The sequence below is a fragment of the Melospiza melodia genome, chromosome Z, assembly GCF_035770615.1.
Source record: "Melospiza melodia melodia isolate bMelMel2 chromosome Z, bMelMel2.pri, whole genome shotgun sequence".
Classification (NCBI taxonomy): Eukaryota; Metazoa; Chordata; class Aves; order Passeriformes; family Passerellidae; genus Melospiza; species Melospiza melodia.
Window position 1 is genome coordinate 1,324,909 of NC_086226.1, and position 15,124 is coordinate 1,340,032.

Consider the following 15,124-nt stretch of genomic DNA (forward strand, 5'->3'; position numbering starts at 1 on the left):
TCCAGGACCCACCAGCTCCAGGAGAAGAGGAAAGGCTGCCCCATGGAAACCAGACCCAGTGTGCCCAGGACTGTGGGGCCACACCTGCTTCTAACCAACCCAGCAGGACAACCTCCTGTCTGCTTGCAAATCCACTGCATGCCTGCCCCACTTCTATCTTTGGCTGCTGCCAATTCCTCTCTAGGAAACCAGACCTTCCTCCCTTGGGTCCAGGCATCCAGAGCTGCTTCCCAGCCCCTTCCCACCCCATGCATCACCACATGGCCCTGCTAGGCTTCCTCCAAGCCTCACTGACTCTGATGTCCCATCCATACTCTTGCAATTTTGACTCTCTGCATATCCAGATGAGGTTTTAAACAAAAATCCCATTACTCCTGACTGTTTTGCCTAAAATAAAACCTCACCCTGAGGAATTTTTATATCACCTGTGTGGCTCCACCAGCTCTGGAATGGAGCTTTTCTGCCTCAGAGTGATGCCTGGGACATTAAGATAATAGCACTGCAATAAAGTGTAAACAGCTTTGTAGTCTGTGTTCTGATAAAATCTGGTTTTTTCCTATTCCCTTTCCCTTCCCCCTATTCCTGCCCTTCTCTTCCCCTACTTCTCCCATGCTTTCCGCATAAAATAAACATTCTGAGACCTAACTCACTGCTAGAAATCAATTTTAAGGAGCAAGTGCTCTCTTGGAGCAACTCAAGTGACACAAAAAGGACTAAACCTCCCCTCCTGGTCCCAAATGCACCACAGCGACAAGGGGACACTAAAAACCTCCAGCGGCAAAACAAGTGGCATGGGGAGGGAGAGGTGAAGGAAGGGGATGGGAACCATGCCTTTTCCTTTTAAATAATTACTTTAAAAACTCCTTTTTCACTCCAGCTCCCTGTGCTCAGGCCTCTCAGCTTTTAGAAATTGAAATAAATGTGGTTTTCTGGCTAAGATTTGATAGCACTGTGGAGGACTTGGGCAGAAGTGCATACCCTCTGCTCTTTCCATTTTATTTCATTTGTGACTGCTTAGGGCTGAAATGACCCCATGTGTCCTTGGAAATGATGCTGGATCAATTGGATTTTAAGGCTTTTTTCTCTTCCCCTAGGACATTATCCCAGTGCTGTTGGCCAGGGCTGTATCTGACCCTGTGATCTTCCAACCCCAGCCCAGGGCACTTTCTTTTGCTATCTCCCCTTGCCATCTGTGCAGGAGGCAGGGATGCCCTGGAGGACTGAATGCTTCTGTCTGCTGATGGTTTATCTGACGGGAACAGACAGAAAAAAGGAACAGAAATGCACATCTGTCTGTCCCCTCCCATCTTTCCAACTGGCAAGATTTTTGGATGAGAGGTAAGAACCAACATACAGCTCCATGGCTCATCACAGCCATGGGCATGGGGCTTCATGGACATGGCAGAAGACCTTTTGGCCCTGAGGGTCTCTCACAAAGCATCAAGCACTGTTTGTATGGCAGAAGAAGGCCAGAGATGGGAACAGAACCCCCTAAAATCCACTGTGGTTCCTCAGGGGAGCTCAGCCCAGTGCCCCAGTGAAGCCCACCTATCTCAGTCCAGCAACACAGCAGACTTGGTTATAATCATGTTTTGGAGATCACAGGGCTGCAACCCAGCTGAAATACCACCTTTTCCCACCACCTCAAATAACAAGATTAGACTGGCTTTTTGAATTGTGTACAGCTAAAAAGGAGGGAGTCCCCAGAAGGAGAGGAAACAGAGTTTACTGCTGACAAACCATTCTGCCCACAGAAGGATGTTTATAGGTTGCCTGAGAAAATTCTTTTTGGCTCTTTTTTTTGGTCCCTCAGTCAAGTTTAGGAAAATCAAACCACGCAGAGTTAACTACATCCTAACTGCTCATGAGACAAGATGTGATGGTGAGATTTGAGGACACACTCTAAGGTGTCTGCAGGACTTCACTAAAAACGCCCCCTGTGACAACTCAGGCACAGACTACAGTTCATTCCAGGGGAAAGCACTGGACACTTTTTCTCCTGTTCAATCATTTTTCAAAGTCGTGGTTTTAGAACTGCTTTATTGCCCTGGGTGAGTTGTCTCAGCTGGAGCAGAACAAGTCAGCAGAAATAAAGCTGAATGTACAACTAACTCCCTTATTCCTCACTTCTTTTCACATTTAACCATAGTCACGATTCCCATCAAGGACTTTAGATTCCCTCATATAATTGAATATGCATTTTACACAATTAAATATCCAATTCACTCGATTAAATTAACTCAATGGACTGAAATCACCAATGCCACAGGAATTTGGCTGCCTGCACAGCACATCCCCTCCCTCCCACGGACACCTGAGGCTGGCTGTGACCCCCTCTGAACCAAACCATACCCACTTTCCAGGCAGCCCTGAAACTCAGCAAATTTTCATTTTTAACAGAAAAAGAGGAAGCAAATCCCAAGGACTCGAGCTTTTACAGACAAGAGATTGCCAGCTGTCTCTTTGAGTACAAGTGGGGGGATCTGGCTATGCAGGAATAAATTCAAGGGGAAGAAAAGGTGCTTAAGGCACTCCTGGAACAATGCAGGACACATCCCAAAATATTTTCAGGATGTTAGTGCTGAAATTAGAGTTTATGCATTAACACTGCTGAACAGCAGCACTGTCTAAAGACTCACTACAAGACGGTTGAGGAAGATGTGCACCGAAGAAAAGATTTAAAAAACCCTCAAACACTGAAGAGGTTTCACCTACCTCCGGTCGTTTCTCCTCCTTCTGAACAGTTTTTTGGTGTGTGCGATTTCAGCTTCATGAGGCAACGGATGGTAACCCTGTAAAACAGAGGGAAAAGCAGCCATGAGCCCCAGGAGGCACCAGCATGGAAGGGGTGAGAGTGAGACAGGTCTGGATACCCAGCATGTGAGCCTGGTAAAAGAAACAGCTCCCCCAAACACCCCTACAACATCCCAGACCCCATAAAAGCAGGTTTGAAAATCCACAGATGTGATGCATCTCTCAGGGCTGTGGCAAGGAGCAGGGAATGAGGTTATCTGCAATTCTTCTGTACAGAAGAAACCACAGAGGGCAAATGGCTGGACCACATCTGTATAAATCCCATACACACGATGGACAAGGAATTCACCCACTTCTCACACGACATACTACGCCACCCAATTTCCCTGGGCTGCTGAAAAAACCAAAACCCAGCTGAAAAAATTTCTGTAAAGGAAGATGCTCAGCATCATTTTGAGGCTACCTGGGGAAAGCAGTAGGAGCCACAGCTGGTAGGTCTGCTGGGCCGTGCCCTCACCCCTGTAGGAAGGGAACCACCACATCAGAAGCCTCACTGAGGCTGCCAACTATGAATGAGTCAGCCTGTGCCACCCCTGCAGCAGGGACAGGTGAGAGCCACCTTGCAGGAAACAACTGAGGTGACAAGGATGGTAAATCATGAGCCCAAGCCCAAGATGAAGGAGGGCAGATTTAGATGAGACTAGAAGCAGAATTTTTTTACTAGTAATTAGGGAGAAAGTCTTTAATGTGAGGGTGCTGAGGCCCTGGCCCAGGGTGCCCAGAGCAGCTGTGGCTGCCCCTGGATCCCTGGAAGTGTCCAAGGCCAGGCTGGATGGGGCTGGGAGCCACCTGGGCTATCAGAAGATGTCCCTGCCCATGGCAGGGGGGTTGGAATGAGATGACCTTAAATTTCCTTCCAACCCAAAGCAATCTAGGATTCTGTGATTCCAAGACAAGGCAGTGGCAGAGCTGTGTGTTACCCCAGCTGCTGCCTTTCCAGTGCCCTCTTTCCACTGAAGGTGCCGACTCTGACGTGGTCTGTTCATCTGATAAGGGGGCTGCTCTATTTACTATCCTACTATGGGCATGATGAGGCTTTGTTAATGCTCACACAGAGCTCTGAAGTTCCTGGATGAAAGGCCCTACGTAAGTACAAAGTGTTATTTATTTTCCAGGGACCACAGAGCTGTCATAGCTATAATGAATTTTATTTATGCAGCATTGTCCTTCCCCAGCTGGCAATAAAAGCCCTGTAAAAGTTGCTCCTTTTACTTCCATCACCATCTATCTCAGCCTGGAGCTCCAGCCACTGCTGGGAATCACCACGTGCACGGGGCCAGGAGGGAGCAGCCTGGGCAAGGGCAAGGGCTGGGTGGGGATGTGCCTCATCCAGCAGCAGCTTTGTGACACTGGCATGACAACATAACACACTGACTACAGAAAAAAGTCCCTCTCTCTTTGTGTGAAGAGCCTTTGGAAATGACAGCTTATTTCAGTAGCAGTTAGTGAGATAATAGTATTTTGAGTTTCTCCAGGGGAAGATGTAATGGAGGAGAAAGGTTCCTGGGGATGATGAATTTAGGCCAGAGAAGGCACCACCAAGTTGAGGACAGACAGGGTTTATTGTGACCATCCATCCTGAGCACTGCAAAAAGCCTGGAGGAACTGCTGCTGCAGCAACCCCACAGCTCCCACGGCAGCTGGAGCCTTCCCATTCAGAGAGCTTCTCTCCTCCAGGCTTCGAGCCATAAGGAACTCACTGAGCCAAAATATAAAGCTGTTAGAAAAGGTCCAAAGGAGAGCTGCAATGATGCTGAGGGGTCTGGAGGGGCCACATGAAAAAGTGTCTGAGGGCACTGTGCTTGTTCAGCCTCAAGAGGAGACTGAGGCCAGACCTCACTGGGGTCTGCAGCTCCTCCCGGGGCACAGCTCTGATCTCTGCTCCCTGTGACAGGGACAGGACCCAGAGAGAACGGCTGGGGCTGTGCCAGAGGGGTTTGGGTGGGATATCAGGGAAAGGCTCTGCCCCAGAGGGTGCTGGCCCTGCCCAGGCTCCCCAGGGATGGGCACAGCCCCGAGGCTGCCAGAGCTCCAGGAGCCTTTGGACAGCGCTGCCAGGGATGCCCAGGGTGGGATTGCTGGGGTCTGTGCAGGGCAGCGGCTGGGCTGGGTGATCCTGGTGGGTCCCTTCCAGCTCAGAATATCCTAGAATTCCATGATTCTGTAGTAGCTTAGAATCACAGAATCCCAGAACAGTTCAGGTTGGAAAGAACCTTAAAGATCATCCAGTTAAACCCACCTGCCACTGGCAGGGACCTTTCACCAGACCACGGCGCTCATTCTGAAACTGCTTCACTGCTGAGGGCTGTGGTTTGAGCGCTCCTCATCACTCACTTTCACCATCCTTTATTTTCACTGAAGGCCTAGGAGGAGCTCGATATCTCTGAGATCTCTGTTCCTTTGAAAAAATTACTTGAAATTGGCCAACAGATACCAAACTAAATGAGGAAAGGAGGAGACACACAGAGTCCAACCCCACCAGCACAGCTAGTTTAGGAAATGAGGCTAAAAATACTACAATAATTAGTGAGGCTGTTTCTAAATGTTGTACTACCACAGCAGGCTAACACTTGGGTGTTTTTAAGAATTTAAGCTGCATTGCAGACACATGTGCAAATACAATTACCTCAGAAAAATGAAACTATCTCCACTCCACACAAGGACCAATTTCCTCTAGTGAAGACCTCATTAAAGCCCTAGGAGCTGCCTTTCTGCTCTTTCCAACTAGAAACCACACATACAGTGGTGCACTCCTGCATGTCCTCCTTGCAGAGAAGCCCTGTGCTTCCACAGACCTCTACCCACCAGCAGCTGACGTCAGCGGGATGAGAGATGAATTAATTACATGGGAAGAAGTTCCTAATCCAAGGAGCACTCCTGGAGACTGACTGTGCTTGAATAAAGGAGGACTTCGTGTCCCCATCTACGAAAATCAAACACCTCCTTTCTCCAGCTGAGCAGTTCCCTTCCTCAGTCCTCATCGTGAGACAATGTTTTGGAAAAAAACAGTCACTGATCCCTACTCTTGTCTATTTTGGTGCCTAAACAAAGCTAAATTTGGAAGGGAGAAAAGTTGACTATTTTTTTTTTTTTTTTTTTTTTTTTTGTGCGGCAAGCTGATGCAAAAGGAAATATCAGCAAATTGCAAGTAGGGCGGAGCGGCTGGAGAAGACCAAAGGTGATGAGTGGGTGGGGATAGAATCCCAAGGGCATGGTGAGACCTTTGATATTGATAACACAGCCCTTGTCTCGAGCCTGCTGCCCACCATGGGTCATGCAGCACAGCCCTGGAAGTGCCTTGAGCAGAGCCAGCTCACTGAGGACAAGGTGAATCTGAAATGCAGCTCTTCCATCCTTCAGCAGACACACTCCTTCTGAAGTCAAAATCCCTGAACAGAGCCAAAGGAAAATGTCTCTCAAGGCAGGAGACCGCCCTCTGCTCTGCAGTGGGTCTACAAGAGGAATGGGTTTTTCTCCTGCTTTGGCCAGAAACACCATGCTCAGATGGCCATGGTTTTCATAGGCAGGTTTGCAACTTCTCAATGGCAGCAAAATCACATTTGGTCTCCTTTCCACACTGATTTTATCTTGATATTTATTCACAGCTGGCTGGAGAAGGTAACAAACCAGCATTTCAGTGCAATGGGTGTGGGAAAAGCAAAGCACAAGGAGCCCATGGTCACCGAAAGAATTGCTAATAGGGCTAATTTTCAGTTTTGGAGCTAAACACTCTGTGGTTTGCATGGTGGGGAGCTTGGAGCAGAACCTGAGATGCCCAGGGGACTTCTAATGCACACATGCTCCAATTTAAATCATAAACATACATGCTCTAACAAGAAGGGCCAAAAGCTCTGGAAAAGAAGGGCTGCTCAGGAATGGTCTGCCCTCTGGGCCAGTCCCCAGGAGATCAGCTGTGTTGTGTATGACGTGCATACACGTTTTTAGACTTTTTGAGGAAAACAACTCTTGGAGAAGGTGATGTCCAGCAAGCTCAGGTGACTGTGGTATGGCCAGATAGGGAAATCTGTCATCTACTGGAAGTGCTGCAAACAGAGGACACAGGCAGCAGGTCTAAAGGCCAGTGCTCTCTTTTTGTGCTTTCCCTTCCTAATGAAGGTCCAACCTTCATCCCTGTCCATCTGCCTGTGGGAATACCAAAAGCTGCTCCCCAGGCACATTTACATGAAAGCTCAAAGAAAGAACAAATAAAATGCTTTCAAGACCTCACTGACATTCTGCTATAACCCAAGAGCCTCCACCTCTTTCCCCACTGTGCTGATCCTACCCCATCCCACACCCCAGCCCAGTAACCTGTGGGATACTGGCTTGGGAGAGGCACGAGGAAGAGGGGCAGGAACACAGCAGGGAAATTGTTGGATTTAGTGTTACCCTCCTACAACAATGACTTTGCTATGATTTTTCTTTTGTCTCCTCTGCAGCAGGATCATCTGAACAACCTGGAGGAGAGCACCATCTCTGCCTTATTTACTGGGGATGGTAAATTAGTAAAAGCTTAGAATGCTTTGGGTTGAAAGGGACCTTAAAGACCATCTAGTTCCACCCATCTGCGAGGAATGGGGCAGTCACAACTTCTATGGGAAGTTCTTCTTCTATGGGAAACCTGGGCCAGGGCCTGCGCACCCTCCCAGCCAGCAATTCCTAATTCCCAATGTGCCAGAATCTGTGCCTGCCCTCTGGCAGTGGGAGCCATTGCCTGGGTGCTGTCCCTGCCTGCCTTGTCCCCAGGGGCTGTGCAGCTCTCCTGGAGCCCCTGGAGGCCCTGGCAGGGGCTCTGAGGTGTCCCTGGAGCTTCTCTGGTGCAGCTGAACAGCCCCAGCTGTGCCAGGCTGGCTCCAGAGCAGAGGGGCTCCAGCCCTGGCAGCAGCTCCGTGGCCTCCTCTGCACTGGCTGCAGCAGCTCCAGCTCCTTGTGCTGCTGGAGCCGGGGCTGGGGCAGCTCTGCAGGTGGGCTCTCACCTGAGCCCAGGGGCACAGGGGCAGGATCCCCCTGCCCTGCTGCCCACGCTGGGGATCAGCCCAGGGCAGGGGGATCAGGCTGGGGCAGGCCCAGCCTCCCTTCCAGGAAAGCTCCCAAGTCACAATTCGATTGCAGGAATTAGGCTGAGCTTTCTTCCTGCCACTGATTCTTCTGTGACCACCCTGAGGCAGCAAATCACAGCAACTCCTCTGGCATCTGAAATCAAAAGCATGACAGAAGAGATAGCCCTATCTGGGACCAACCTGCACCCTCCCTCCTCCTCCTCTCCTCCACTGCAGCATTCCCAAGTGCAGCTGTTTGTTGCCTGAGGTGGCTGAACTCGTGGGTGTTTCACCAAGGCTCCAGGGGCTTCTAGGGGTTTGGATTCATTGCTTAATCCGTGTGGTTTTACAGCCTGACTTTCAGATGTGAAACCTCAACCCACAAAGCAACTGCCTTCACTCATAACAACTTATTCCGCCTCTTCCACAGATGTTCCCCATGCAGCAGGAACAACCCCAGCCTGTGATCCCCAAACAGGTGAAGACACCTGAATAGGAAACAGCAACACTGAAACCCTGAGAGTGAATAGAAGGCTGAGAAAAGCACTGGACTGATGGAAAAAAACAACGCTCAGGTGATGAGAGGAGGAAATGATCCAGCCACAGCGCAGGATCAGTCCCGCTGGAGCTTTATCTCAAGAGCCTTTTGTGCCCTCAAGAAACATCCGCCCTTGCTTATCTTAAACAAATGGTTGCAGAAGGCCTGAACTGAACAAACAGGTTATTAGGCCTGAGGTAGGAGCTGGGAGTTTTGCTCAGTTTTATTGCACACAAAGTTCAGGGTGGGATTTATTTTCTGGGGGAGTGGGAAGGGTGAGGTGGGGCTGGAATCACTGAGGACGCCCCATCTGCCTGTGCAAAGGGAACAACAGAAATTCCGAGGCTGGAGGGAGCATAAAAAGATAAATACATTGTGGTTCCAGAAACACAGAAACACACTCAGTGAATTTCAAAATCCTGCAGCAAGGCTTTCACCTGCCTACAGGATGGATCGTCCAGGGCAGGGAACTCCAGGACAGCACAGATCTGCAGATATATTTAAGTTTTATTGTGCCAGTCCCACAATCATGGTGCCTATGGGGCTGAATGTGACAATATATTCAGTACAACCATCCCAGCCAGCCCCCTGCATGTGAAAAACATGGCAAAGTTGCCACTGGCAGCATCCCCATCACCTCTATCCACGCAAGGCTGGCATTTCTGCTGGAGGTGATTCCAATGGAAGGTGTCCCAGCCCATGGCAGGGGTTGGAAAGAGATGAGCTTTATGGTCCCTTCCAATCCAAATCCTTCTGTGAATCCATGATTCAGTGATACATGAGTATCTCTCAGTCCTGCGGGTATTTCCAGCAGAGCTCTCTCCTCAGAAGCCACTTTCCTCTTCCTCTTCCAGGAATTCCCATGGCTCTGGTCTGTCACCCACAAGGGGATTTTTTTTACATCTTAGAAGGAGAGAGCTGAGGCACAAACCAAAGCCTTGACCTGGTCTGGAGGCCATGGAAGGACACCAAAAACATTGCCAGGAAGCCACACAGAAATTATTTCCTCTCTGTTAAAATGCAAGTGATAAATCTGTTCCTTTAAATTGCAAGCTATTCATATTTTCCTGTAAGGTGCTTACAATAAGAGTTGCTTCTGAATAAGCAAGCAGTTGATGGTCAACATCTAAGGAATAGAAAGTGCAACAATTTTGCAAAATACTCCCTACACAAGATAAAAGACAGGGAAACCCTTTTATGGCTCTTTATGGTTCTACCATCCTTCCTCACCCACAACACAGCACAAGTGGGTTCTGCATGTGGACACCTTCTTCAACCTCAATGATTGGAGCCAAGGCTAAATTAAACTACAAGACTGACAAAGAAACTAATTTCCAGCCATCCAGGAACCACAAAAGGAGCAAAACTCTCTGGGTTTTGCCACCACTGATCTATGAAGCTCTGTAGTGCAGAAGAGATGCTCTGTGGGACTTTAACAGTAGGATGTGCTGGCCTGATGAATCATGGCATAGTGCAACGTGCCCCAGAGAGGCTCCAGGAACATTTGGATAACATTGTCAGGCACAGGGTGGGATATCTGGATGCGTCCTGTGCAGGGCCAGGAGTTGGACTGCAGTGATCCTTGTGGGTGCCCTCCAGCTCAGGCCATTCTGTGGTTCTGTGATTGCAAGTAATTCCATAAGAGATGTCCCAGTTTGGAGGATTTATTGGATAACTGCATCTTTGGGGTGTACATCATAAACCACAGATTGCCAGCAGAGGCTGAGTATGCAGTTGCAGTACACACGCCTCAGTGATGGGCACAATGGAGGAGACTTTTTCCAAAAAAAAAAATGGGTGGGATGGTTGTGACTGTGATCTGGACGGTCACAGCTAAACATCACTCCTTAGCTATCACTAAAACCACCTGCAGTATTCCCTGTAGGGCTCTGCCCTTCCCTGCTGGCCCCAAGGACACAAACTCCTGGATTCCCACTTGCTCTGGTGTGCACTTCTCACAGAATAATGGGTGTTTCCATGAACCACAGACTCCACACGTGCAGTCCTAGACCCAAAGAAGTATCATTCAGACACTTCTTTTCCCATCACCTCTCCTTGGTGTTTGTGACTGGCTCCCAACAGAGAGCAGACACACAGATAGAGGCAAGGCAGCATTGAAAATACTTGGTGGCACAAAATCCTTGGTGGCAACCAAGCTGTCCCCCCTCATTCCTCTGCAGCCAGCTCTGGGATGGCACAGAACGCACAGAGAAAGGCAGAACAACCCAGCATGGAACTCCCTGTGCGGGGTGAAGGATGCAAATGCAATTAAAGCATTAGAATAATTAGGCAAAGCATCCCAATTAAGGCATGGCCTGAACCTTCCCTGACGCCTTCTGCTGATTACTGACAGCGCGTTTTCCGGGGTCTATTTTTAACTCTTGGCCCCTGAGCTCCTGAATTATACATAATTCAGAGATAATAAAACTTTAAAAACCAGGACAAAGTCTCCTAGGAGGACCTGCCCCTGCAAACACAGCAGGAGGAGAAGCCCAAGCAGGCCCAGCTGAGGCAGGGAGATGGGACAGGCTGGAGACACTGCAGCACTGAGACAGGGTGCTCCAGACACCCGACACGGACACATGGTGCCATAGGAAGAGTATAAATAACAGACAAAAGAAATCCCCTTTTGTTACCAGAATCCGCAAATCCCAAATCAGTTACAAGCTGACTTAGGAAATGGAGCTTTTTCCCATGTTGTAGCAAAATGGGAACAATACTTTGCGAGTGGAAGTAACTCTAATTGTTTTAACTGATGTTATTTTAGTGTTGTTTAGGTTTATTGTTTATTTGTATGTATTTCCTCTACCCTGGTCAGGCTTAAAAACAAACTGTACTGTCAGCAGTAAAGCATCCCATCCATAAATAAATACATTTATCCAGTAAGTATAGTTATAACCACACCATTGCTTGGAGTCCTTAAATGTAGATTATTTAAAGAATCACTAAAATAAATGGCACTGATGACCTGGGTTTGCTTTTCCCTTGAAAAAAGGAGCCTTTTCCAGCTAATATTGGGAATAAATCCTGCCCACATCACTTGTGACCAGGAGGCACCACATGTGCTGTTTGGTTTGCAGTCTGTCCAGGTAGCCCAAGCTCATCCTGAGAAAGGGTTGCACTACTCTGAAAAGCTTTTCTTACATTTTCCTTGGCTGGCACCACCTTGGGGGGTGAGGGAGGAATGGCTTTACCTGGGCCTTAAGACCCTTATGAGGTTAGCATTGGAATACTTATACTTTGAGATATTTCAGTGCCCCTGGGACCTCACTTTTCTTTATAATATACATTTCCTCTATGTGTGTCATGCTCCCCAGTCTGGTTTTTCCACCATCTCCATTTGTGCACCTCAGCATGCTGTTTGACCATGTCTCTCCAGCTGAGATGAGGTGAGGTGGGATGGCAGGAGGTCCCTCAACACCTCCCCACTGTTCCATCCTCACAAGGAGGAGACCCACAGGCAGAACTGGGATAAATCCTTAGGGGGACCCATAAACACACCTGTTAGGGCCTCAGGGAGTTTAGGAACCTCTTAAGCTCAAAACTTTCTGTGCTATGCCCAGCATTGGTACAGCCTCCTCTGGCCAGGTATGCTTGAACCTCAGTTTTGCTCCCAGGTGATGTGGGCCACATCCAAGAATATTTCCATTTCATTACTATTCAAAAAGGGTGTGTTCTCCATGCCCATCTGTGCAATCCCCCAGAACCAGGCCTCTGCTCATCTTCTTTCGGACAGCCTAAAGGAGCTTCAAGATCCTGTAAGCTCCTGGGATTTGGGACAGTGCAACAGTTATGAAACACCTTATTTATAAAGTGACAACTTCACAGCCTTGCACACAACAGGTGGCTTCTTTTTTCTTTCACCATGGCTAGATCCAGAGGCAATAGGAGAACTTTCTCAGTGCTCAGTGCTTGGCACTTCCCACTGGACACCTTCCAAGTGCATGAAGTTTTTCAACACCATCAGATTGCAAGCAATAGTTTATAATTCAACAAGCTTTTTGTTTTTAAACATGATCCATATCCCTATGATCCATATGCTGCACTATCAAAGCAAAAGGGAACTTTGGCATCTTCTTTAATATGGTCATGATAGTGGCAGCCCCTCTTGGCCCACCAGTGGGCACTTCTCACAGACCTTCATGGCTAAAGCCTGCTCCTTTCCTTTCCTTTGCCAAATCCCTTGTGTTGTGATGGAAACGTTCTCACACAACAGATATTCCTGTCTGCAGTTGGCTGAAGACAGAGCCAATGTACTTTCCTCAGAACTATGCCTCCAAGAGAAGCCTTTTCTCCTCTCTGAAGCTGCTGCTTAGCCTAGCTCAGCCCAGAGAGATCATGTGAGGATCTCATGTGTCTGTCACCTTTGCTTGGGAAATATCCCAATGTGCACATGCCAATTTAATCCCATAAAAGCCTTCCTCTTCCCTTGAAAAGTCCCACTCCATGGGAGTGTGGGGCTGTGCAACACAAGGGACTGGCTTGCTCCTTGCCAGTTCAGGGGCAGTTTGTACCTGGGGAGAAGAAACTGCTCCTTGAGCATCCATCTGATCCCTCCCAGGATTTTCCTGTTATGCACTGAGGATCTAGGATTCCTCCTGCTGTAATGGGCTGTAATGCAGGGAAAAGCCCAGAAAACAAAATGCACTTGACACAGAGTACCAACAATATCACATCACCTATTAACTGCACTGGTGATTTTTCACAGACCTCCTGCAGACCTCTGTGAGACACAGGCTACTTTGAACAGTAAAACAGAGATGAGTAAGAAAAGCATGTTTGTAGCTGCAGTGTCCAAATGTGACACTGGAAACACATCTGGCATCTCCACCAAGAAAAGAATCCTCAAAAACTGTTTTCTATCTAAAACTGATAGAGGACAAGCAGCAGGATGTCCATATCAGTTCTCCCGAGCCTTGCAAAGTCCAAATCTCAAACCTGGCATCTCCAGAGACTGTGGCATCATTCATACATCAGCTCTCCTGCCAGAGAAGGCATAACTTACAGCTGCTTTTGTGATGAGTACCAGGTGCTGGGTGAAGCCTCTTCAATTCATTTCATATTGGTCACAAGGATGCACCTTCAGGTGCTTCACAAGATCCAAGTGGGGACAAAAAACATTAGATTAGGTTGGATATTAGGAAAACTTCTGCATGGAAAGGGTTGTCAAACATGGAAGAGGGTTGCCCAGGGCAGTGGTGGATCCCTCATCCTTGGAGGGGTTTTAAAGCTGTGTGGATGTGGCACTGGGGGACATGGGTGAGTGGTGGCCTTGGCAGTGCTGGGGGGATGGCTGGACTCAATGATCTTTTTTCCAACCGAAACCACTCTACGATTCCCTAGGAATCAGCACCAAAACTCAAGAAACCACACAACTCCTGGTTACGTTTTCATAGGTCAAGTGACCAGCACCAAAGACACTGCCCACTGGGATGTCCTGGGTCATGCTGCCCCTCCTCACTACAGTTTTTTCACCTGCTTTCTAATCTCCTTGATGCCTTTGCAGCTGGCAGAATCAGGCCTGTGATGGGCTCAGCTCCAGAAGCTGGAAAGGGTCTGAGATAGTGGCCACCAAGACTGGAATGGGCAGTGAGCAGAACAGGGCATGACAGGAAAACTGCAGATGCACTAAGTGATTACAAAGCTGGAAGGAGACACCAAACTGCTTGCTACCAGAGAGATGGTATTTTTGGGAACCAGCACATCCCCGACGTCTGCCAGTTCTTTTCTCTGCCCAAGACTCCTGCCCACCTCCATCAGCACCACAGCCACAAGCATCCTACAAGCTCTGCCTCCAAAGTAGCTCTGAAATCACAGGGGGATCCTACAGGAGCCCTAGGATGCCACACTCCATGCTCACCTGAGGAAATCTCCTGTGGCCTTAAATTAGGTAGACAACTATCTCACTAAAAGTGGTTATAGACATCCTGACTGGCATTCACACATAGCTAAAGAAGGGTAGATTTAGGTAAGATATTAGGAAGGATTTCTTCCTTTGTGAGGGTGCTGAGGCCCTGGCACAGGGTGCCCAGGGAAGCTGTGGCTGCCTCTGAGCCCCTGGAAGTTCCAGGTGAGGCTGGACCAGTCTTGGAGCATGCTGGGCCAGTGGAAGGTGTCTCTGCCCATGGCAGGATGTTGGAATGAGATGGTGTCTGAAGTCCCTTCCAACCCAAGCCATCCTATGATTCTGTGGCACTGCTCCTTGCCTGCTTAATTTACATCCCTGTACAAGATGCTAAAGGCACATGGGGCCCTCCCTCCTGCCTGCTGGGATTGCAGACAACCCAGTGAGCCAGGATCTCTCAAGCCTGCCCTTCCCAAAACCAAGTCATCAGACATCTGTGACTCTGTGCTTGGCAGCCTCAACCTTTCTCTCCTTATCATTGCCAGAAATTATTCATTTAACATCCCTGGCCTCCTGCCAGCAGAAGCGCGGTGTGAGGAGCAGAACCATCTCCTCTGCTCCTCCTGTGAACCAAAGCAACAAAAGTGAGGCTCTTACTCAAGCAAATTAAAAAAGAAAAAAAAAATTCCCACCAGCTAAGAAAAGCTGGAGGTTAATATAAATTCCATGGGTTTGAGGGGGAAATGGAGCTGCATTCAAAGACTCGATGGCTAACCACGCTTCCTCAGTCTGGCAACTGCCCGCTCCCCCGGCAGAGTTATTGAGGAAGTTAGATGAGTGCTGTATTTGTTCCAGCTGCACATTTCCCTTAACCCCTGGTAGTGATGT

At 48.6% G+C, this 15,124-nt stretch overlaps 1 protein-coding gene across 3 annotated transcripts in view; it reads right to left on the bottom strand.

Moving 5' to 3' along the window:
- CTIF (cap binding complex dependent translation initiation factor) overlaps positions 1-15,124 on the bottom strand; it is a 147,439-nt gene that overhangs the window by 66,932 nt on the left and 65,383 nt on the right. For all 3 annotated transcript variants that reach the window (XM_063179582.1, XM_063179581.1, XM_063179580.1), the window contains one exon: positions 2,716-2,792. In XM_063179582.1, the coding sequence (XP_063035652.1) occupies positions 2,716-2,792 (77 nt within the window). The remainder of the gene's footprint in view (positions 1-2,715; positions 2,793-15,124) is intronic.